Raw genomic sequence first — 25,416 nt, 5'->3', positions numbered from 1 at the left:
ACGGGGGTGAGTACTGCACTGGTGGGCAGGAAATATGGGTTCTAGTCCTGCCTGGTCATTAATCTGTTAGGGAACCTTGGGAAAGTTTCTTGGGCTCTCTGGGCCTCAGAGGTTTGGACCAGATCATTTCTAAGGTCTTTTCCTACTTCAAAATTTGTTACCTTTGTGAGTAGAGATTTCCCTGGGAGAATTAAACTGGTTCTTTCACCCAACGATTTCCATCCCCTTCTCTTTCTCCTGTTAGACTCTGAATGAGGCTGAAAGTTGGCAGAAGGGACCGGGCTGGTAGGAGTGGAGATAGAAGGGCACAAGTTGGGCCCTTCCTGTGGAGCTTCCTTTTCTGGCCTTGGGTTGGGTGTGGTGGGGTGGGCTCATTGGAAGGGTATTATCCCATTAGCTCATTTGTCTCTAGAGGGTCCTGTGTTTTGATGAAGAAGTCAGGGACTGGGAACCTCAGTGTGTTCTGTTACTGGTGAGTGAACTCTGGGTTGTCCCTCTAGAGACCAGCACCATCGATGGAGAAGTTGGGAGGACCAGCAACTGGAGCCTTGCTTACCGGAGGCAGGACCTCTGCAGAACCAGGGGTGTCCCTAAAGGGGAGATGGCTGCCCTTCTTTAAACACGCAGCACACATCCTGCCACACTCTGGGGGGTCCTGAGCCCCTCACCCCAGACGGGCTTTAGGTTCTCTGGAATCTGTCAGAAAATGAAAGAGGAGAAGAAGGAGAAGGAGGGGGAGGGGGAGAGGGGAGGAAGAAAACCACTTTTCACTTTCAAAGATTAAAAAATAAATTCTCCAGATTTTAATGAAAACCATGAAATGTCACTTTGTCTTAAAATCCCACTCCACTGCTGTCGTTCCCAGGTGCGATTGGGTCTCCTGGTGGCAGCACAGAAGCCACGTGGAAACGGGGATCCAGGGAGCCCTGCCTGGGGCAGGTACAGCCTGTAAAAGCCACTCCAAGTCCACATGAGGGAAAATGAAGTCAAATGCAATCTAAATAAATAAAAGAAGGGGAAAAAAGTTTTTAGAAATCTGTGTTTACTCTGGCACGCGACTGGCCTCCACTGCTTTTGACATATTAGGAAAAATTTTGGCGGGGCCCCACTGGAAGCACTTAAAAAGGCATATGTTTCTTTTCAGAATACAAGGGGCTTGGAATGCATTGTTTAAACAAAATTCTTACCAATCTTTGATTCATTTAAAAAAAAATAGAGAGATGTATATTTGTTTCACTTGGGCTCGCTGCAGCGTTAACTTCCTTAACTCCCTTCCTCAGACCATTTGAAATAATTATTTTACTGACTATTTTTGCCAATTGTGTGGCCTTAGCAATCTATATTCCCTTTCCAGAAGATGATTCCAATGCCACCAATTCCAACCTGGTAAGTCCTCAAGTCGTTTCTTACTACTCTGTGGAGAACTGAAGTTGGATCACATGGATTCGAGTTGGAATGTGCGAGAGGAGTGAGATGTGCGTTTGACATGTACCAAAGCGCTGCCGAGCTCAGATCTGGAATGCCATTTTGCTCTTTATTCAAATCAGCACCTGTCTTATCACAGCCTGTTTTCAGAAAGAATATTCCAATTAGGAGGCAGCGAACTCTGTGTGTGTGTGTGTGTGTGTGTGCGTGTGTGTGTATGTGTGTGGCGGATCCTGTGTGAGTTATAAAATGTGCTGCCTAAGTTGCAAGTGCAGGTGTGCTGGAGTGAGCATTTATTCCTGGATCATTTGTCCTATGTATTTTGAGTGCCTTTGTCCTATTGGTAGGATTTGCTCAGGCGATCTGCAGCCTGGCTGCGTGATTGCATGATAAATAATTTCTAGGAAGCTTTCAGGAAAGTTTGCTTTTGCAGCCAAGATGTATTATTGAGTTAAAAAGGTTTTATTTTCTTGGGAAAGGAGGCTTTCCATTTGGATTGTGGAGAGGCCAGTGCTGGCAATTTGGGGTTAGGATTTGTCCATGGAAAAAGTGGAGAGTGTGTTTACTTTTGGCTGAGCACGAAGTCATTACAAAGGCCTTTTCTCCGTCTGGGCATGTGAGGAAAAGCGCTCTGGAATGTGGTTGGTGAAACTGGGCCACTTTGGGATGCCTCTGTGATGGGCATGTAGAACAATATTGTCTCTCTCCCCTTGCAAAGACAGCATAACTTTTCATATGAGTCCCCCAAAGCAGTGTTTGGTCACCAAAGCCACCATCTTTCCCCTGTTGCCAGCACCTTCCTCAAGTGACTGAGACTGGACTGTCGGATGCGATTGCTTTCAGAAGAATCAGGAGGGTTATAGAGTCTCCTTTCCATCGTTACTGTCTGCTGATGCTATCCGGGGGATGGTTCTTTTGTCTTAGAACCTTTGACATATCCCTTGGCCCCTTTGGAAAGTAAATTTGATGCATGCTTTTGCAGCTAGTTGCAGACCCATATGGGTTAGGGCATTCAGTGTGTGGGGGGCTGCCGGGCTTCTGGATGGGTGTGGGGTTGCGTGGTAAGGACACGTTCCAAAGGTTCCTGAGCTGGGCAGTGAGTGCCGAGTGATGACATGACAGACCATCAGTGGCAGTCCGTGCAGCCTTCTGAGGCATGACCTTGTCTCTTAACAGGCAAGAAATTGTCCCCATGTCAAAATAAGAACAAGCTGAACAGTCTCCCCAAAGCAGGAGCTCCTTCTGTTTGTTCTGTTTCTTCTCTGTGTCCACCTCCCTCCCCTCCCATGGTCCTTCCAGAATCCCTCTGCAGCATAACACTTAATCTGTAATTTCAAAAAGAGGCCTGGTTACAAATAGAATCCAGGTCTTGTTTTTATGCCAGTGAAGTTTTGGGGTACTTTGTGGGCAGAGGAGTTTGGTTTATCTTAGGTCTCAGAGATGGTCATGTAATGGCCCCCTCATCCCACAGCTCCCAGGAGGATTAGTAGGACCACTTGGGAGGTTGCCCAGAGAGAAGCCCTGGGCTGACCGAGACCTGTCAACCTTGTGCCTCCAGGAGGTGGAGGGGCTGTGGGAGGGAACCAGGGGTCAAGGTTGGACTTATTCTGGAGGTGGCTGGGCATAGAAGATGCTGGACATATTATAGTTTCTCTTAAATCCTACCAGTGAGCAATGGACGTGTTCTAAAACTAGAACTTCGCACAAAATCATTGAATCAGTGACTTAGGATGGGGGTTTTTATGTGAATGACATCTCAATAAAACTGTGGATTTGACTCATCACTCTCTGAATTCCATGGGGTCATACCTTCTCTGGGGTCGCCAGTGCCATGGACTGCATGGTGGGGTGAGGCAGTAGCCAAGCAGGATTCAGAAATCCACCCAGAAAACCAACAAAAAAGAAAAAGTCCACATCAGCTCTGGACCAGGGCTGAGCACTGGGCACTGTGAGTGTGGGTCTTATTACTGCTGTCATCTTCACTGTCCTCATCCCAACCCAAACCTGATTCACCTTTTGCCTGGACCTTCATGACGGCCTGAGATTCTCCCTTCAGTCTCTTCCTCTGCTGCTCTACCATATGCTTGTGCAGTCACTTGGCAAGCATTCACACCTGGAGCTGGGTACTGGATTTGGAATATGTCCAGATGTAGACCCTGTCTGTGACTGATAGGAAAGATAAACATAAGAAAATGTTTGCAAATAGTGAAAGGTCTTACAAGAGGTGATTTCCAGGCCCAAAGAGATGTTTTTGGGCTGGAGTATGCACATGTGCAAAGGACCTGTGGTCATACTCTGAATGATGGGGTGCTGATTTTGAATGAAGGAGAAGAGCCAGGTGATGGTGGCTTCATAGTCCATGCCAACAGCTGGATTTAACTTCCAATGATGAGGAGCCCCTGAAGAGCAGGAGAGAACTCTTATAGCAAGAAGGGCTGAGCAGCTCAGTTGGAGCCTCAATGTGAAGAAAAAAGGAAACTTTGCCAAAGTTCAGATGTTAGTGACAATAGGGACGGAGAGGGTGGTGGATTTAGAAGGTGAACTTGCCTGCACTTGTGACCAGCCCAGTATTGTGGGCAAAGGAGAGGGCTGAGTCCCAGCATGGTGACATGGGTGGCCAAGTGGCATTATCAAGGAGAAGGACTTCAGGGGAAGGTCACATTCAAGAGTCAAGGCATTATGGATATGACTGGGGATTTGTTAGGTGAGGAGCCCCTGGTGTGTATGATGGTGATGTCCAACGGGTAGTTGGCAGGCGTGGAGCTCGGGAGACAGTTTTGGATGAGGTTGTAGACTAGCGGGTAATGAGAGAATGGGGAGAGGGAGAGGCCGTGGGCATGGACCAGAGCACCTGCCATAGGGCCGAGGGCAGGGGGAGCTGAAGGCCAAGCTGGGCCCTGGAGAGCAGTGTTTACAGAGAGGGTGGAGAAGAAAGACCCAAGAAAGGATATGGGGACAATTTGGCCTGAGAAGTAGGAGGGGGAATTTCAGAGAGTGAAGTCTTGGAAGCTAAGGAAACAATTTAAAAATATGAAAGAGGGGACCAGTCAGTAGGTCAAAAGCTGGACTTGATGGCAACTCAAGGCTGACAATCTGACTTTGAGGAGTGTGCTGAGCTTTGAAGAGGCTGTTGATCTGACTGTGTAGCCTTTCCTGGGCTAGGAAATCATAGGTACGTAATGACTGTGTGCTGATGCCTGAAATATTCCACTAGTCATCCCGGACTGACTCCTTAAATGATCTAGTACTTCCAAAATGAAACTTGAGAATTTCCCCGTTAGTGTCATACCTTTTTCTTCTTAATTTTTTTTTAGTTGTAGATGGACATATACCTTTATTTTATTTGTTTATTTATTTTTATGTGGTGTCAGGGATCGAACCCAGTGCCTCAAGCATGCTAGGCAAGAGCTCTACCATAGAGACACAACACTGGCCCTTCTTTTTTCTTATTTTTATAAAGAATTAATAGAGTCCTGCTCTGAGCAATAACAAAAGAGAGACAGTGATGCACCTGTATCAGTGGTTCTCAGACTCTGAGGCATGAAAATCCTGTGGTGAACTGGGTCACATGCATGTTCCCAGTCCTGACCCAGAGAGTCTGATGCCATGAATCTGGAGTAGGTCCCGGTGTTTGGCACAAGCTCCCCTGGTGGTTCAGATGCAGGGGCCTATGCACTGCTGTTTGAAAGCAGTGATCTAGAATGTTCTCCATAGTCTGAGTGGATCCACCTTCAGCTCTCTCCACAGTCTGCTCTATCTACCCACAAGCTCTTTCTAGGATCCAAACAGAAAGATGACATACGTCAACTGCCAAGAGGTTTCCCACTCTATTGGGTTGAAGAGCAGTCTATTTAGCAAAGCGCGCTTGCCCGTCACAGGATTTGCAAATGCACATCTATGCTTGCTCCTGCTCTCAGTTTCTCTCACAAATCCGTCAGTTCCCTTCCATTCTTTCCTGGACTCTTTGCTTTCTCCCACCCGCTGCATTTAATCCCTACTTCATTTTTCTAACGCTTTGCTTTCTTTCCTTTTCAAGAGTTGAAAAGTATTCCAGAATAGAGTTTTATTTTTAAGATCTTTCTCTCATTATTTAAATAAAAGTCTTATGCACCATCTAATACATACTTCTGCTCCCAAATCCATTATCTTCGTTATCTTTTCATCAAGCTAGTGAAGCATACTGAAACCTGAGCTGGTCTGTGACATGAAGTTCTCTTCTGGATTATTCACAGACCTAGCACTGGCAATGCCAGCTACTCCATAAGCCATCATTTACAATATGGCAACGGTAAACTTGTTCTGTCAATAGCTGTTGCTCGGTAGGTAAATTGTATGTGCCTGTTGAATAGCCTCTGCCAGCAGAGAGAACCTATCGTGCATGGAAAACACCCAGTTCTCTGCAAATCCTGAAGTCCACAAAGACTTGGCTTGCGTTGGAATATTAAGAGAATATATCTGGCATTTGACCTTATGCAAAGAACAATGTTATGTACTTTATGTAGCAAGAGCCAGGCTTTTGGTGGAGGCGGGGAGAAGGGAAGAGGCCAGAAAAGCAATGGTTTGGGGGCTGTGAGAGGAGAGTTGTCTTGCCCAGGGGCTGGAGCTAGACTGGGAAGAAACTTGGGACGTCAGACGTACTAATGTATCACTGTGAAATTGAGGCAAGATAGCACCATAACCTGGTTGTGAAGATTAATATGTGAAATGTGTAGAGCTGTGCCTGGCACAGGCAAATGCATGCTGTCCCTTAGAACTCAGACCAGAGTCTGAAAGCCACTCTCCTCCTGGGGTCCCTGTAGGTACATCAGGATCAATGTCTTTCAGGATAGCTTTTGTCTCACAAGGGTGCAAGAGGACACCAAATCTCTGTTTCCTGGCAACTCAAATCCAGCAGGATTGGTGTGTGTCTGTGGGTGGCTCATCTTTATTTTCTGGGGGGCCTGTGTGGACTGCATTCTTCACAGGGCCTTTTTTTTTTTTTTTTTTTTGCCTTCTAACCAGTTAGCTCAGGGATCCAGGGCATGTCAGAGGCACTGTAAAGCCAAGGTCACCTCCCTTCCTCTCAATTCCTAGGCAATGCTAGGTTGAAGACATGTGGGGTCCCTCATTTGAACCCTCAAGTTCTGACATGAATCGAGTCCTCCCTCCCAAGCTCTGAGAGGGGCATGCTCTGAGAAGTGACTAAAAAAACTGCCCCTTTGACTTTCACTCCTCTTTGTGCAGTGAGCTGTGATTTCTTTTATTGTCGAATTTGCCTGCGAGTGAGAAGTCTTTGTGGGGCTTTCATGCATCAACAATAATGATCATAACAAAAATGGGGTTTATTATTGCTATCTTGTGTGTGTCATCTTAATGCACCAGACACACACTTTGCAGATACACTAGGGTTATGAAACATATTAATAGATGATCGCGGGTAATAAGCCACGTAGTTCCTGAATCATGTACAAACAACCTCTCCTGCGCTGAGCAATGAGGGGGCCACAGGGTGCTGAAGACAGAAACAGAGAGACTGTTTTTGGGTGAGAGAATTAGCTTGGACCAGTGCATTGAGAAAGGGCCTCTACTGAGTGAGGTCTCCCCTTAGGAATTCCAAATAATCTGGTCTGAGTGGAACTAGGACTAGCGTGTGTCTTAAAGCTGCGCTGGAGCCAGGATTGCAGGCATTGACCTAGGAAGAGAGACCTGAACTGTGTGGCCCTGGTCAGTCACTTAACCTTCTGTTTCATCTCCTCTGGCCAGTGAGAGTAGTAATACCTGCTTAATCATAATATACCTTCACTGAGTCTCATTAGGTGCCAGGGCTTTGTATATACTATTTTAAATACCCCTCTCCAAATAAACTGTACTATATTTATTTGTTTCCTGGAGGGTGGAGAATTTATCCATCTTATTCATGGCAGTACCTCCAGTGTTTTGACCAGTATCAGGCACCTGTCCAGCTCTTGATAAATATCTGTTGAGTGAATGACTAGGTGAATGAATGCAGGCTGCTAGGCATTGTCCTTTTATTTCAGATGAGGAAATGAAATCTCCAAGAAGTAAAGTGACTTGGTGAGTGAGTGAGTGGCACAGCTGGACTTTGAACTCAGGCCTGTGTGAAACCCCAGCTTGGGCTCTTTTCTCTATTTTCTGGAGTGTGTAGGGTTGCTGTGAGAACCTGATGAGGCAGATGTGAACATGTTTCAAAGATGAAACATTCTGTAGCAATGTTAGCCGGTATTTTCAAACAAACAAATAAAAAAATGGTTCTGTTGCAAAATAAACTCAGTAAATTCTGAGTTGACGGAAGTAAAGTTATTATAAGACTTCTCTAAGCCTCCTTTATATTTTTGTGGTGCTGGGGATGGAAACCAGGGACTTGGGCATGTTAGGCAGGTGCTCTACTGCTCAGTCCCAGCCTCAACCCCATCTCCAGGTTTTTAACACAGTAGCAACAGGCATAGTTGATGAGTCTGCAACACCTATAGTTGAGTTCCTAAAAGCGTTGTGCATTAATGCTTTTAAACATCACAATAATGCTGTGAAATGAATATAATTGTTTCCCATTTTCTAGATGAGAATGTGAAACTCAGATAATGGAAATGTTTTGCCCTGTGAGAGGTAGCCATGATGTGAGGACAGCGTGTGTGGATGGATTGTGGTTTCCACAGCTGTGTTCTTAACCTAGGCTGCAGCTTCCTCCCTGGGTGTTTAAAGTGCACCGTGACTCCCTAGGTCAGGCAGAGGGGGTAGGAGTGGGTTCCTCAGAACACCTCTTGACGAATGGCTGCTGTGTAGAATGCAGAGGTTCAAAATCACAGACAAAACTCTTGTCCCCAGCACCTGCACCAGCACCATCATTAGAAAGGACAGAGCACATTGCCAGGCCAGAGCAGGAAAGGAGGCCAGCCAGGATCACGGCTCTGCCTCATCAGGAACATGACATTTCAAATCGGATGGCAAGCTCCTGGATAGACTTGTGCCTAATCTAATGGTCATAAACCCTCAGGGTGCCTGGGGCAATTGTTTGACTCAGTGTTTATCCACTAAATATTTCAGAGAGAGGAGGAGGCATTGTCTGCTCTGTGTTTGCTGATGGATGGGAGAAGAGGTGATGCTTTGAAGTCTAAATATGGTGACACCTCTTGCTCCATTTTTACCCATCTTTATTCATTCTGGGGGGAAAAATGCTCCATATAAAATTCACTTCTTATGTAATGGAACCCTTTCATATACCAAACTCCTCGGCACATAAATATATTTGAAGAAATTCTTTCTAGAATATAAAATAGAAATCCCTGGATCCTTAGAAAAAAAAAATACTAAGCATATATCATCCTTTTTGAGAAGTGCACAATCATTAGGATTCAATTATTGGACTGGCAATAATACCACCCAGCTATCAGGAGACAAGGGAACCCCCAAAGGGTCCCAGAATGCTAGGATCTAAGAAAGGTTTTAGACATTGTTTTCATACCCCACCCTGTTGGGCTGTCTACCTGCTCCAGCACCCACTCTTTTAACTTGCTGCTCCTCTCTCCAGTGGGCTAGGAGAGTAGATAACCTGGTCTGTTCTGGTTATGTGCAAAGTAAGAGTAAATCAATTCTGATCAAGGGACTCATGTATGAATAAAGTGCATTAGCTTTACTTTGTGGATTTTATAACATTGATTTGGGCTTCTTGGAAGCCCTTTTCTCCTCTTTATTTCCTTCTTCTCACTGGTTTCCATATGATGGAAGTTGTTGGATTCATGCCTTCTAACTAATAATAATAGCAACAGTAATGTCAACACATTGCTGGCACTGTTCTAAGTACATTACAGTGTGTTAAGTCATTTGGTCTTTTCAACAACTCCACAGGACCTCTACTATAATTTTAACCAGACTTTTATTTAGTTAGTTACATTTTAATTGCTATATAATAATTGTGCATATTTATTATAGTCATTCGATTTTAAAGATGAGAAAGAGGCACAGGGAAGTGAACTTACTCAAGGTCACTCAGCTATGAAGCAGCAGAGCTGAGAAGGGCCCAGGTGTGAAATTCTCTGCTCTTCACTGCTATGCTGTGTGGCCTCCCTGGGGTCTAGGACAGAGGGGTGCACTTTAGTTTTTAAGTCCTCAGCTGGAGTGTATGCCCTTTATGTGGTTGTTTCTCTACCAAGGAGTGCAAAGGAGGAGCAGCAGTTATAGTCATCTTTAAAGCATCTTAGGGGCATGACTGTGGAGCCCTTCCTTTCCCACCCAGGAAACATGGGGGTTAAACAAGGAGGACGTATTTTTTATCCACTGCTACAGAAAGGTGAACTTGACTTTGAGGCCCTGTTTTCCTAGAGACCAATGATTCGTATTAGCTGAGTTCCTCAACTCCATGGAGCCCTAGGAATTCTCCTAAGTAGCTGAGAATCTCTGGTTGGGGTGAGTGGGACCCAGAATCAGCCCAATTTCCTGGGGCAAGGTGAGGACCAGAATGACCCTTCTTGTGGACAGAGTCACTGGAAGCAGTTCCTAAGAGCTATGTGGGCCTGCATGTGAATTAGGAGCCTTCTTGGGACTCCAGTCAACACCTGTCTGGTGGCAGGGCCAGGAGCTTCAGATGTGGCAGACTACAGTGGCACCCAACAATAACCACTATGGAGTGAGCCATCATCAACCGGGCCTGTGAAGGACAGCAAGAAAGCATTGAGCTGGGTATCTCAGTCTTGGGGTCTAGTTCTAGTTCTGCCACTGACTAGCATTAAGGCCTCGTCACTTTACTTTCCTGGATTTTATATTACTCAGCTATGAAATAAAGATAGTAATAAAGAAAATAACTCAGTGAATCACAGCAGGTTCAAATGAGAGTATGTATAGAAATGATAGAAATGCTCTGAAAGCAGAAAGGGCCATTTATATGTTTATAAATTTATGTTTATACATAAAGGTGTTATCATGATAACTGATTACCAATATAATTAAAAGTAGACAGATGTATTCTGCTTCTGAAATATTTACTCTATTCTTCTGGTACATTCCTTTGTGAACCTTTTCCCTCAGCCTCCAGATAACGTAGAGATGTAAAAGAACTAAAAGCCAAGTTCCAAATTTAGTTTCTGACCTTTCCAAGATGGATGGTGAGTGGTGTGGTTATAACCTGCTGGCTGCTGAGAGCTGGAGCCTGGCTGGGCAGTTGAGGCCTGGGAAATGAGGCTGGAGGGATGCTTGACTTTGCGCATGGCCTGGAGCCAGCCCATCCCTTCACACAGGTAGCCCCCTGCTGAGAGTTCATTTAGGAACTTCTGGTTTTCTCACTGGGTCTGGTTTAACTGTTGCATGGCTGAGTGTAGCTGTTGGCTAGTTCCTTTAGCACTGCTCTACAACTTGTAAAGCCTTCCTCAAATACACAGCAGAAATGATGCGAAGACACTGGGGCTTCTCTTTCTTGGCTTTGGGTACACAGTCAGAAACATGACCAGGGAAAGACCCTCTCCTCAGCATCTTTAAATTCTCAGGAACACAGTCATATATCAAGAATAAGGAAGATTGGGAGTGTGTCCAGGAGGGGACCTCTTGGGCTATACCAGGCCTTCTATAGATCTGACCAGAGGTGCTCTGGTGCTCAAGGCTGGGCAAGACTTATCAGGACCAGAGAGCACACACCTTAATGTAGTCTGTGCCAGAATATTCTGGTTCGGTAGGGGAATGCAGGTGGCTGATGGGAGAATTTGTGCTTGAAGGCTGGGCTATGTACACAGTTCAAAGTGCATTTGAGCCACAGAAATTGAACAGGGTGGATGGGGATGGGTTTTGCAAGGGAAGGTGTTGAAGGTCCAAGACCTGGCTCCAAGCACCACCTCTGCCAGACTGACAAGAGTGAGTGGGTGAGAGAGACCTCAGCAGGCTGGGATGGCTTCCACTTTCCCTGCCCATCAGAGGAGCATTTCAAGTATTAGCCCAGAGAGGGATACACCTCAGTACAGCTTCTGTGCCCTTTCATTGCTACTGTCTTCTGCATAGTCTTCTGCATAGCCACATGTGACAATTTCCTGGCAGCCACATGTGACAATTTCCAGGCAGAATTTCCTGCAGGTCTGTACTGAGCATGTCTGAATTGGGCTTGCTTTTCAAAGGGGTGATATCAGAGGGGTATCCACTATTTTCCTTCATCCACCTTCATCTGAGGAGTGTTGCTGTTTTGGCAGAGGACTCAGGTATAGGACAGACAGTACCAAATGGGGACAGTACCAAATGGTCTAGTCCAGGGTCTGCTGCCACCTGGCTGTGTGTCCTTGGTGAGGATGCCTAAGGTTCATAAATGCTGCTAAAGCCGCAGCTCTGTGCCCTTCATGTGTCACCTCATTTAATCCTCCCAACAACCACGTGAGGTCGACGAATGTTCTAACCCTTTGACAGAATGAAACAGGCGAGAAAAGCCAGCAACTTGCCTGGGATGCAAGGGGCTGTGGTTACACCTGGACAGCAAAACCCAAGTCCACACTCTAGGACTCTCCTTTATGTCTTTGGCAAATGGCTTCTGCTGCCTGGACCTCTGTTTCCTGTCTCTGATTTGGGATTGTGAGATTGATCTCTAAAGTCTTTTCTGATGCTCATGTCATGAATTCCAATAAGGCAGCAGACTACAAGCCATTGATAGCACCACCATCACATTCCAAAGGGAAGAAAGGAGGCCATACTCTGTGCACAAAATTATCATTATTCATTATCTTTGGTACTGGGGATACAACCCAGGGGTGATTTACCACTGAGCCACGTTCCCAGCCCTTTTTATTTTCTATTTTGAGACAGGGTCTCGCTGAGTTACTTAGGGCTTCACTAAGTTCTGAGATTGGCTTTGAACTCGTGATCCTCCTGCCTCAGCTTCCAGAGCCACTGGGTTTAAAGGCATGTGCCACTGTGCCTGGCTACAGATATTATTTTTAAGAATTAATTTAAAAAGAGGACAAATTAAAAAGTTGTTGTCATCCACCAGCCCATGCCTTCCTGAACTGTACATTAAAAAAAATTTTTTTTTTAGTTGTAGATGGACACAATATCTCTATTTATTTACTTTTATGTGGTGCTGAGGATCAAACCCAGTGCCTCACATGGCAAGGCAGGTGCTCTACCAGTGATCTACAGCCTCAGCCCCCTGAACTGTACATTTAAGGGACATGTTGACATGACCTTTAACGTGGGAATCTCCTGGTTTTTGTTGGGTTGTGGGACCCTGCCCAAGCCTTGCACTGACCACGCTCACCCCAGTGCCCACCCTTTTGATTTGGCTTTTTATCTCTTCATCCACATCCTAACTCCTGGTGCTATTTATATGCTGTAAGTTGTATCTTTAGTTTATTTTTAAGTTCCCTAAAGACATTTGACTTTACGTGTATAATCACTGGTTATTAGCAGTGTCTGAAAAAAATACCTATGGTAGGCTAGTTAGGGGTCCATCCAGAGATGAAGTGAGCCCGCTCTGTCGCTGCATCAGCACCCTGTGAGAAGGTAAGGAGAGTCATCGCCCCTGTGTAAACATGGAGAAAGCAGAACTAAGACATGCAAAGCTCAGGGCTAATCTTAGGGCTGTGAATATTCGACGGCCCAGAAGGAAGTGATGAGCATGAGCTGGAGTGGTTTTCCTGGCAGAAATATGGCTTGAGTGACATCCTTGAAGATGTGGAGGAATTGGCTGGACCAAGAATAAAGATACTCCAGGTGAAGAAAAGAAGAGATACAAATTCCATGCAGTTTTTATGAATTTTTTGACTTAGAAACAAAATTTTAACAAATTCAGTCGAACAATGTTCTTGGGGTGGTCTGCATTCTTTCATTCAATAGATAAGGCACTGCAGTGCTCACCACTTGGGCAGTTCCCCCCTTGGAGGGTGTCCTATCTAAGGAAGACAGATAGTCAGCGTCTAATTAAGTGGGTTATTTATTCAATGATAACTGGTCTCTAAAATATTTGTGTTTTGGGTATGACTATATTTATTTAAAATCAGTATTTTACTTATGATACTGAACAAGCAAACCCCAAACTGCTGATCACTTTTATAGCACAGTGGGGCGGGGTTATGGGGCCTGTCTCTTGAAGATGATGTTGCTCTTCATTTATGATCGGAAAAAGTACCGAAGGCTGTGTGGCGTTCTTTTCACCTTGCTAAGGTGATCCCTGGATGAGAAAAACCTGAGATTTGCTGAAAAATGAAGAGATAAAGAGTGAGGAAGAAGTTTAAATCTTACAGGGGCGTGGGACGGGGGAGATGGTGACTGCTGGAAGTCAGGTCCCACCTATCTTTAGGGACCAGGAGAGGATGCTAGGAGCAGAGAAAATATGCCCTAGTAGGAAAGAACCGAGCAGATTTTCAACACTCTGCCACTCTAGAGGCAGACAGGACAGCGGAGTACTGTTAGAGAGATGGTTCAACAGAAAACTCAACTACTAAGCAAAAAAGCTCATGCCTTTGAAGGAGGTTTTAATGGTCAGGAAGATGCTGAGCCCCTAAGGGTGCCTGCTATCAGGAAGATTTGAAATTCTGAGTTATTTTCCTCCCTACCTCTAATAGTAAGCCGTTTCTAGTAAAGCTTGTTTATTTGTATAATTTTTTTTGTTGTTGTTATAGTCAGTTTATGCTTTGGGAATCAGGAGAGTTTTCTGCCTGGATAATTTTTTTTTTCCTATTTCATTTTCTACAATGTAGAATTCTTGATTTAGGGCTTTTGTAACTAAATAATAAATAATATTTGTTTATTCTGTGGGCCTTTGCTTGTGTTAGAGCAGTTTGATCTCAAACATTTGTAAGTATAGAAATTGAAATCAGCTTTTCTTCACTTATGGATTCCTTTAGATTTAAAATCTACTCTAGGTTAGTTTATAGTTGCAATACACCTCTTATTGTAGGTCTATTCATTTGTTTTTTCTTTCATTTATTTTTTCATTATTCACTCATTCAATTACCATTATTGAGTATCTATTATGTTTCGGGTGCTGAGCAAGGTTCGTTCAGTTGCAAAAGACCTTGTACCATGTGGCCACAAGCTTGTGAGGACAACACTGGATTGGTCTCAATGACTGTAGATGTCAAGTATTGCCAAGTGTGCGATTTGGTGGAAGGCGTGGAATTTCCTGGCATTTCTCTTTCTTGCCTCAATCCACCTAATAGCTCAGGCTAACGATGCTGCTTCCTAGAGCTTGGACACGTCCCACAGGGCAGAGGAAAGTGCTGATCTCAGACCAGAAATGCTAACCTGGCTCTCTGCCCTTGGGCAAGTCACTTAACCTTTTTGAGCCTCAGTTTCCATCTGTTACTTAGAGCTAATTACACCTACTTAACTACAGGCTTTTTGTGAGGAGCATTATCTCAATAGAGATAATGTTTTTAAAAGCTCTTTGAAAAATTGTGCAACATTATTCAAATGGCAAGTATTGTTATGTTTATTATCAAGTGCTTACTAATTCAACACCAGGGGTGGTGACACAAGAAGAGAGGCCCCCTTATCGCACTCTGTTCCCTCACTCGGCTTGGCACTGGGGGTGTGTTTGGATGGGTGGGACCATGCCGGACAAGCCAGGCTTTTAAGGAATTTATGATCAGATTGGGGAGACAAGAACCAATCCGGGAACCGTGTAGTTGTAGTTGAGAGAATATCAGGGCCTTTCTTTCTCCAGAATTTTACAGCTGTAGTCAGGAGAGGCTTCACTTGGGAAGAGGCACTTGAACTTGGCTGTCACTCGCATGAGAATCAGAATTATCTTTGTACTCTCATCATTAATCAATGAGTAACAGTGTGTGACAAGGGACATACAAATACATTTTGGTTGGGAAGATGGGAAACTTGCAGTGGTACAAAATTCCCTCCTTCCAGGACCAGAGGGAGGAAATGCAAGGAGCAGTGCTGGTGGGACCCAGAGGAGTGGGCCATGCAGGCATGAAGTGTGTGGGAAAGGCCCTGGAGGGACAGTGCCCAGGCCTAAGGAAGGCAGGATGTAGACACAGGCAGAGCTGTTTGGAAAGGGATTCTGCTTATTGATAGCTTTTAATTATCCACTTTCCTATTAAACTGAAAAAGATTGCATTCTATTCTTGTTTTGCTTCTGGTGGATGGAACATTGTGCACCCAAACTCATACAGCCCTCTTTCCCATTTTTTCCCTTTTTTTGCAGAAGAGGTTTTATAGTGATGTGACTGATTGATTGCTCAAGGTGAATGTCTCAGGGTTAATGGGATCCAAGCCCAGGCTGAGTATAGGATAAGGAGGGCAAACAGAGGTCTCAGGGTTAATGTGATTCAAGCCCAGGCTGAGTATAGGATAAGGAGGGCAAACAGAGGGAGACCAAGAAGACGGCAGGATGAGAGCCTGTGTCCATCCAGTTATGGTGAATCAGAGAGAGGAGACAGGCGAGTCCTCCCTGAGAACTCTGAACCCCTTCCCATTATCAAAGGAAATTAATCTCACTGAAAGTCACATCTCTATCCTAGCACTATCCCTATTCCTATCCCATCTTTATTTCTTCATCTATTAAATTCAGGACTTGAAGGATGAGGATGGCATCCTGGGAAATTACAGCCACCAGAGAGGGTGGCAACCTCCAAAATGCTATGATCCCACTTGTTTAGTGTTTCAGAAGCTTCCAAAGGATCCAGCAAACTAGATTGAATTTCAAGAAGTGGGGCTGACCAAAGAGAGAGGAAAGTTCAAAGCATTGCATTGCAGAGGTTGAAGGTGGAAATAAATTCTGCTGTGCTGGCCAGGCCAGGCTGCCTTCCAGACAGCCTGTTTCTCTGTGACGTTAATACAATGGGAACATTATTGACAACTTCCTTAGGCAGCTTTTGGGAATGAAATGCCAAATATAGGCAAAACAGACTCTTGGCTTTATTGGTATGGAGGAAGCACCAAAAACGTTCTGTTATTCAATACTTTCTAGGCACCTGTTGCCTTTTTATGACGAGTGTTAATTTCCATCAACTCAGTGATTGATAGAGAAGGCAGAAAGGTGAGACAGTGGGGAGAGGAAAGATCAAGCAAGGCTCAGCATTAAGGAGTAGGGAAGAGAAAGAGAGAAATGGAGAGGAAGCGTATGTCCTCAGATAATAAAATATAAAGGGGAATCATTGAAAACACCATGAGCAGATCGGAAGAAGACCAAATATGAATTATGATGTGAAAGGATCCCTGTTTTATGATCTCAAACATTTTGGGGGAACTTTAAAAAAAATTAAATAGGAAGCATGTTTTCTCCCAGGTGAATCATTTTGAAAAATTCACCCCTTAACACTTGGGTTTTTATGTTCTTGATTCCTAATCCTGAGGATTACCCACTGCCAGATGTGCAAAATCCCAGTAGAATGCAACATGCTATGGGTACATCTGGTAATTGTTAGGGGATGCTTGGAATGGGAACATATTTATGTGACTCCTTGGACCTCTTTTATTGTTTATATGTTCATGTGCATATATACACATACATGCATACTCTATAAAACTTGTAAGGTCTTTAAAATTTTTTTTGGAAAAATTAGCATTATAAAGTCATAAAGAAATTTCTGCAGGGACTTTAGAGATAGAAGTGTGTGTGTGGGGGGGAACACCTAAATACATCACTCTTCAGCAAACCAATCATCCACACAACTGCAGAAATTTCTGATAACTCTCTTGCGAACTGAATTCCTGCCTGACAGTTCTTGGAAATGTTGCCTCTGCCTTTCATATTAAAATATTGCATTGAAAGACCTGCCATAGAGATATTGATCTCACTATGGGCAAGGAGGCATCTGAACTTACAGCCACTGCTCAAAATTGTGCATGTTTCCATGTGTGTATTTAACTGTCACCCCCTCTCCACAGCCAGACCAGGCTATAGATTTTGGGGAGTACATTAGGGTCCAGGGTTCTGTGCCCCATCTTCCATTTAGCTGCTAGCACCTTTAATCATACTAATAATGACGGCTACTGTAATGCTACAGCATGTATTATATGCCAGGAACTTTGAGTTTGGAATCTTTAATCTTCATAACAGCTCTGTAAAGGAAGTGTTTTCAGCTCTAATTTGCAAGCAAGGAAGGAGATTCAGAGGCAAGGTAGCCTAGCTAGGATCACACAGCTAAGAGTTGGAGGAACCAGGAATTGAGACAAGTTCTTTGATTCAAATCATACAAGCCCTTATTCTTCCTATTGTACAAAAAGTTCTGCCTCCATGTCTACTCCAGAAACAGCATAAAAGGGGTTTGAGAAAGATGGAGAGATTTGGTGTCTGAGATCTTAGGAATGAGTAAGTAAAGCCTTCTCTTTCTGGGCGTTGCAGGATGTGCCTTGATACTAATGCTTCCTTGGCTCCGTGTACAACTAAAAGCAGTCCAGTGGGCAGGTCAGTGGATGTCTCTGGGACTCATTGCTTTGCATCTTGTCTGGATCAGCCCTAAAATTTATTTTTGACCTTTCCAGTGGAGATTTTATATAGAATTTGATTTTTCTTAGGTCCATCTGTACAGACTTGGGAAGCAATGTCTTGTATCTGGAAAGATGAGGTCCTGGGGGTTACCTGAGCAGCAAAACAAACCTTGCAAGATGACATTTGGGTCAGTGCAGAATTAACTATGAAACTGATGAGTTTGCTTGGTCTGAGGTCTCACAAAGGGCATTTAGATGTTTGAGGCTGAGGGAGAAAGGACAGCTCTAACCCATCTTGAGATCTTGTGCATTGTTCTTTTGACCCTGTGGAAATGCTCAGATGAACACACACGTTCAGACCCATGCCAGGCCAGTGTGAAGAATCAAGCTGAGTATGCATGCATTCTAGGCTCAAATCCAAAAGAAAAAGAGAGAGAGGCCTGGCAAAAATATCATGGGAAATGTCATCGTCCCTTTTCCTGGACTCAAAAAGTCCAAGACCCATTTAATATTTAGATTGCAAGACTTATTTCTATTGATAGCACTTTGGAAAGCTGGAATGTAGGAAAATCCTGGCTATGGGGATTCTCATTGTAGCAGAGAGCAAGCTACTGACTTTTGAGGGTTTCAGCTGTCCATAGTTTGAACTTTTAGCATCCCTGAAAGGCCTCTGTGTGTTCAAGGCTTGGTTTCCAGGGTGGTGATTTGGGAGGTGGTGAAACCTTTAAGAGGTGGAGCCTAGAGAGAGAAATTTAGGTCTTTGGGAGTGTGCCCTTAAAGGAAATAGTGGGACCCTGGCCACCTCTCGGCTCTCTTTCTCTCCTTGGCTCATAAGGAGAGTGGTTTCACACTTCCCTGCGCTCTTGTCATGATGTGCTACCTTACCCTAGGTCCAAAGCAATGGATAAACAAATCAAGGACTAAAACCTTCAAAATTGTGAGTCAAAATAAACCTTTCCTCTTTTTAAGTTGGTTAGCTCAGGTATTTGCTATAGTGATGAGAAACTAACACAAGCAGTATCTTCATTTTCCTGACCATTTATTAACTGTCTGCTACACCAGAGTGTCTTAGATCAGGACAGTGCTTAAGTGAACACACAGTGGCCTGAATCATAGGAAGAGAGAGGTTTCTTTGAGCTGAGGGCAGGAAGTGGGATCTGGACTTAAAACAGTCAATGCCACGTAAGAAGAACCAACTTTGTATGGGCATTTCTGGGGTACAGTCTGGGAGAAACCCCAAATCAGGGCTGCTGGTGAAGCTGGGAGTCCAAACTTAGGGTACAGCCTACTAGGAAGAAGGTCAGCATATACAGAGGTCAAGAATCTGCATAGCAGGCAGAGTTTTAAAGAACCAAACTGGCTCCATGAGCCAAGATTAGGCAACAGGCAGGAAGCAAGATAAGGATATAGGTTATGATACTAGAAATTGGGTATCCAGGCACAGAGACCTCATAGTAAGGAGTTAGGGATTCAGCAAGGAGAGTGGGCAACAGAGCTATAATATGCTTATGGGATCTGTGAGAATAGCAGTTCCAGAAAGGGGCTGGCGATCCTTTTTATCAGTTCAGGAACTTTCCATGTTGGTGATGAGCTGGGACTCAGTCCCGGTTTGGGCAGGACTGGAGCTTGCACGTCGAGGAAGTCAGGGTCTGGCTGGAGTGTAAAGTGAAGTGGCAGAATGAGAGGTCTTGGCTTTGTCTCTAAAAGGACTGTTGCTGTATGGAAAAAAGAGTTAGAAGACAAGTGTCCCCATCAATCTGTTGATCCACTGAACCCAAGAGGAATGAGTGTCCCCTCCACCCCCAATCACCCACCATTCCCTGGGGCACCACAGCGAGGATGCAGCAGAAGAAGCAGAGGCATTCCAAGGTGAGTTCATGCACCCAGAATATGGGGTGCTCACAAAGAGGAACACAACCCTTTTCACATCATGATTCTCTTTCCTCTTCATTTCCAAAGAAGGCCACAAAAAAGGTTTGATAACAGCAATACCTTTCCTCCCCTTTAGAAAATTAGGTGGCTTGAAAATAGGTAAGGCTAATTTTATTCTCTCCATGAGTTCTGATGGAAATGGCATTTGGTGAAAAAAATGTGTGTGGCCTGGTGTGCAACGGATAGTTATTTCTATGGGTGTTTTAGAGACAACGACACAATCAAACTTCATGTATGGAGTTTAAGTGTTCAGTTTCCCTCTGGGTCTCTCTTTTTTAGAGAAATATGGCAAACTGCCTCTGCCTTTCTTATTTTCTTGATCTAATAGCAATACCTTATAACAGTATTTGTAGAGTTCTGTGTAACGGACAAAGCAATTGGGGTATGCCTTTGTAAAACTCAGTGGTAAATGTTACCTCTGGGCAGGATCAAGGGCCTGGGACAAACCTGCAGCTTTGTGTTCTGATTGCTTTCCTTTGTGTTGGTTGATTCTTCTGGATGATTCACTCACTGTTGTTCCATCTTTGACAATTATGAAGAAGCATGAGAAATAGTCACAGATTTCACAAGGTTTACTGAACTCCTCTACTTTGCTCACAACAGACTCTAAGAGTGAAGTGTGATGCCTTGGTCACAACCAGCTGTGGTAGAAGTCAAGGTTTAGGGATCATTGGAACTAAAATGAATCCTAAAAGTTCTTTTAGTCTAATTTCCTGACTTTATAGGACAAGGAACTGAGGCTGAGATAGATTTTGCTTAGGTCTCAATAAAATGGAAACCACCTTTACCATGGGGTTGTGCTTCGTGTGTCCTGTAACTGCCTGGGGGAAGCTGGAAAATGGAGTTTGAGATGGCTGGATGTCTGGCCGAGGAGCCATTTTTATAGGGTTTAAAGCTGCATTCCTCACGCGTAAGATGTTTGTATAGGTTTGGAGTAGCAGAACCAAAAATAGGCTTTCCCTTTTCAGGAGCAACTCTGCATAAAAGACTCGCAGGCTTTGGACTCTGTCCCTATCATATCAATTTCAGTAGCCAGGCTAAGGGATCTGACCAGGAGGCTGGGTATGTCCCAGCCAGAGAACAAGTGCTTGTCAGAATGAGTCGTGAAGCTGGGCAGAGAGCCAGGTTTGCAGAAATGGCATCATATTGCTAAAGAAGGGAGATTTATACCTTGTCTTGACCTCCATCATGATGAGACTGCTACAGAAAAGTAGAGATGACACCAGGCCACTCTGGGAAACACATTAAGCTTGTCTTCTTCCATCCCAAATACGCAGGCCAGTGAACTCTCTGGAATCCATTCTGCTACATGGGAGGGATGAGCCGAAGCTTGGCAGATGCCCATTTCAGTTGCTTATTACCTGCCAGGTATATCCTGAACCTGTACTGCTCTGTGAATATAGCACACCTCAGAGAGACCTCACCCAAGCAATGACGTGGCAACCACTGGAATGACTATCAGCCACTGAAATTGGCCCATATGGGAAGATTTTAAATCCTCGTGTTCTTAGTGCCCTGATCCATGTGAGAAGTTTGGAACTTAGTCTCTCATTTTTATTTGTGGTCATGGCTCTTGAGTCTGAGGACAATACCAGACATGCAGTTCTGTACATAGCCACATCACAATTAGGAAATGCATGTCATGGTGGGGGTTGTTCATACGAAAGAGGTCAAGACTCCATCAACCCCAGAGTCTGGTTTCTGCATCTTTCATAGTTAAAGAAATTTCAGCTGAGTATGTGATTGCTTGGAATAAAGAACTACAGTTACCACCTTCCCTGTGAGATTGTGTAACCAAGTTCTAGCTAGTGGGATGTCAGTAGAAATGCTGCATGCAGTTTCCAGGCTGTGTCCTTGTAGGAACAAGTATGCTCGCCCCTTTCTTCCTTCCTGCTGGTATGAGTGCAGCATGGTGATGAGCCATGCTGGACCATGCAGACTAAAGCAACACCCCAAGAGTGACCCATGAACAACACAGAAGGCACCTGGGCCACTGATGCCTGTTGAAGGATTTTCATGTGAGAGCCAATAAATGACTTGAGTTTAAGTCTCTGTTATTTTGTCTGCCAAGCACAGCTCAATTTATAACCTAAGTTATGCTCTATTTATTTGGAACTTTAAGAAAAAGAAAATATAATAATAAAACAAAAGATTGCATTTGGATAAGATGACCAAGTTAACATGACACAAAAAAGAAGACCAGAGAATGGAAGCACATTGTTTCTATACCTTCTCTTCCTGGTCCCATCTTATACATAAGACTGGTTTGCTTGTAGGAAAGATGGGTAGATCTCACTGTTACTGAGTGTCCTGCAGCCGTTTGTCGGATAGCACTAGGATTACTTCCTTCTAGAGATTGAAGAGTGGTGAAAGACAAATTCGAATTGGGAGGTTAAGGATTTAGTTAGTATCAGCAAAAACCCAAACCAACATACTTGTAATCCCAGTGGCTTGGGAGGCTGAGGGGGAGGATTGCAAATTCAAGGCCAGTCTTAGCAATTTAGTGAGGCCCTAGGCAACTTAGCAAGACCCTGTCTCAAAAATAAAAAATAATAATTTAACAAAAAGGGATGGAGTGTAGCTTAGTGGTTAAGCATCCCTGAGTTCAATCCCCAGTACCAACAAAAACAACAAAACAAAAACAACAACCAAACCAGCGATGGGCATCTAGTTGCCCCCCGGTTGTTTGGTAAGTGTGGTGCAGACTAGTAGAATGCAGCTCTAGGAGACACTTTCAGATCTGACCTAACTTTAGTCATTAGTTTTAGTGTCTAGTGAGATAATGCAGCAGTCGATCCATCTTTTAATCTTACCAGTGTCTCATGTTTCTAAAAGAGCTTATTGTAACTTACCTGAAGAACTGGCCTGTCATGGTTTGGATGTGAGATGTCCTCCCAAAACTCACGTGAGACAATGCAAGAAGGTTCAGAGGGGAGATGATTGGGTTGTGAGAACCTTAACCCAACTAGTGAATTATTTCCTGATGGGATTAATTGAGTAGTAACTGGAGGCAGGTGGGGTGTGGCTGGAGCAGGAGGGAATTGGGGGCGTGGGCTCTGGGATATATATATTTGTATTTGGCAAATGGAGGTCTCTCTGTTTACTTCCTGATCATCGCATGAGCTGCTTCTCTCTGCCACACTCTTCTGCCTCTTCTGCCATGATGTCAGCTTTACCTCAAGGCCCAAGGAATGGAGCCGGCCTTCTATGGACTAAAACCTCTGAAACCATGAGCCCTCAAAGAAACTTTTCCTCCTCTACAATTGTTCTGGTTGGGTCTTTTAGTCACAGCAGCAAGAAAGCTGCTAACACATGGCCCTTGTCCTTTAAAATTATGAAAGGCGGCAGCTCTCATTTCATAGAAGCATATTACTTATATAACTCTTTGTGCTTTTTATTATTGTGGTATTAAATATAAATATACATATAAATATAGAATTTGCTGTTTTCACCATGTTGAAGTATATAGTGTAGGGGCATTCAGTACACTCGTATTGGTGTACACCTTACCACCATGCAGCTCCAGAACTGGTTTTCATCTTGTAAAACAAAACTCTGGACCCATTAACAACTCCCCATTCCTTTCCCTCTAGTCTCTGGCAACCACCATTCTGCTTTCTGTTCCTGTGAATTTGTCTGACTATTCCTGTCACCTCACATAAGTGAAATCATGCAGTAATTGTCTTTTAGGGACTGACTGCAGGCTACTTTTGACAAAGTAGGGGAGGGGTGGGTGAATTCTTAATTAGTAGGAAGGAGCCAGGGTCTGTGTGGATTGGGAATGTAAGGACCCCAAACTATAGTTCTACTTCTTCCTCCAGTGTAGGGTGTGGCAGCCTTATGCTAAAATGCCTGCTACCATTTTATCTTTTAATTTTTCCTTACTGGGAAGACAATGTGGCCTGTCTTCTTCATTTGGAGGCATACAGGCATAGATCATGAGTTAAATAGTTAGGATGTAATGGGAAAAATATTAAGTATTGGGCTGGGGGTGTGGTCCACTGTTAGAGCACTTGCCTAGCATATACGAGACCCTGGGTTCTATCCCCAGTACAGGAAAAAATATTAACTATCTCAGTAAAGCTATATGCTAATAATAATGATAATGATAATAATGATAATGATAGTAGATTCCTCCAAACTCCACAACATTAATTGCACATTTGGCCATCCTTGGACATTTCTCTTTTTTTCTTGCTCCAATCCTGTTCCCCATCTCCTGAATTCCCAGGTAAAAGTTTGTTTAAAATCAAGAAAAAAAGTAAGGCTTCACCTTTTTCCCTAAGGACATTCCTGAGGCCTCTTTGACTAGAGATTTCCTCTGTAAAATTCAACAACAGGCTCTCCCAGTGGATTTTTTTGCATTTAAAAATCTTTCTGACAAAAGGAGGCTTAGTCATCTCCCCTCAATGACAGGCCCTACTTAAAAAACAAATAACTAAGAAATTCTGCATCCCATGTGCTGTGGAGACTGGCCAGGGAGTGAGCACAGGATGATGCACCCTGAGAGAGGCGATCCCAAGGCTCTGGATTAAAAGAACATGCCTCAAAAGAGCTCCTTGAATTTGGGATCCTCCTGCCTCAGCCTCCTGAATTACTGGGATTATAGGCATGTGCCACCACACCCAGCCAGGTTATCTCTTCTGTATGCTGACTTCACCTCTGGATCCTAGAGTCTTCCCACTCCTTGCCCCATTTGTTGTGGTCATTTCAGCTCTGTGGCATCCTGGTGCCCACTTAAGCAGCAGGGATGGTGAGGTGTTGAGAAGGGAGACTCCTCACTCAGGCCAGTGTGGGTCAGTGAAGACCCCATGACTGGGATTCACATTCTGGAGCCCTATGTTTGCAACTGCAGCTCCAACATCTTGGGACTTGCTTGGTGGAGAATCCTAAGCTCCTGGGCAGAAGCCACTGAAGGTTCACCAGGCCCTTTTGTAGATGAGAGTTTGCCCAGAACGACTCCTGACTGTACCCAAGCTGCCTCCTGCCTTCTCTCCGAGCTCAGCTACCTACTGTTTTCTAGCAGTTTTCTGTACCCGCCCTGTCTTGCGCATGAGACAGAGCTCCCCACAGGACGGGGGCGGGAGTGTACCTCACCACTGCCCTATTGATGTTGACAAAGCTTTCCAAAGTGGGCTGTCCCTCTGGCTTGTTTCCTGAGGCGCCTCCGTGTTCTTTAAGGAATCATCTTGCTTTCCTGGGTGTAGGGGCTGTTGCTCCCTGCTTATTGAGTTATCAGGAGAGGAGAGATTTTTCACTCGGTGGCACTATGGGAAGACTCTCCTAATGCAGGCGTGACTCTCTGCCTGCAATCATGTGGGCACATACACACACAGTTCTACCCTAATGGATATGGACCTCGTTTTGGGTTGAGAATGTGGAATACGAAGACACATTTTCTGTGACAGCTGTTCCCGTGGTGTGGGATCGATTTACCTGTAGTCAACAGGAGGTGGGATGTTAGTGTTCTTCAAGCACAGTGATCATGAAGTATAGCATCTTCCCTCTGCAGATGAGGAACCTATAACCTAGAGCACTTAAAAGGCCAATTAACTTTGTGACTTAGACACTTTTTTTTTGTTGCTGTTTTTTGCAAAGCTTAGGTTGGAACTCAGGTCTTGCACATGCTAGGCAAGTGCTCTACTACTGAGCTACACTCAAGCCCTAGACAAACAATTTTGCTGCACTTAGGCTTCAAATATATATATA

The 25,416-nt window shown here is 44.3% G+C and overlaps 1 protein-coding gene across 22 annotated transcripts in view; it reads left to right on the top strand.

Moving 5' to 3' along the window:
• The window catches only part of Cacna1c (calcium voltage-gated channel subunit alpha1 C), a 698,188-nt gene that overhangs the window by 147,740 nt on the left and 525,032 nt on the right, over positions 1–25,416 (top strand). For all 22 annotated transcript variants that reach the window (XM_048787468.1, XM_048787454.1, XM_048787460.1 and 19 more), the window contains exon 3: positions 1,281–1,386. In XM_048787468.1, the coding sequence (XP_048643425.1) occupies positions 1,281–1,386 (106 nt within the window). The remainder of the gene's footprint in view (positions 1–1,280; positions 1,387–25,416) is intronic.

Source organism: Marmota marmota, unplaced genomic scaffold (assembly GCF_001458135.2).
Source record: "Marmota marmota marmota unplaced genomic scaffold, marMar, whole genome shotgun sequence".
Lineage (NCBI taxonomy): Eukaryota > Metazoa > Chordata > Mammalia > Rodentia > Sciuridae > Marmota > Marmota marmota.
This window is presented reverse-complemented; position numbering and strand designations above follow the sequence as displayed.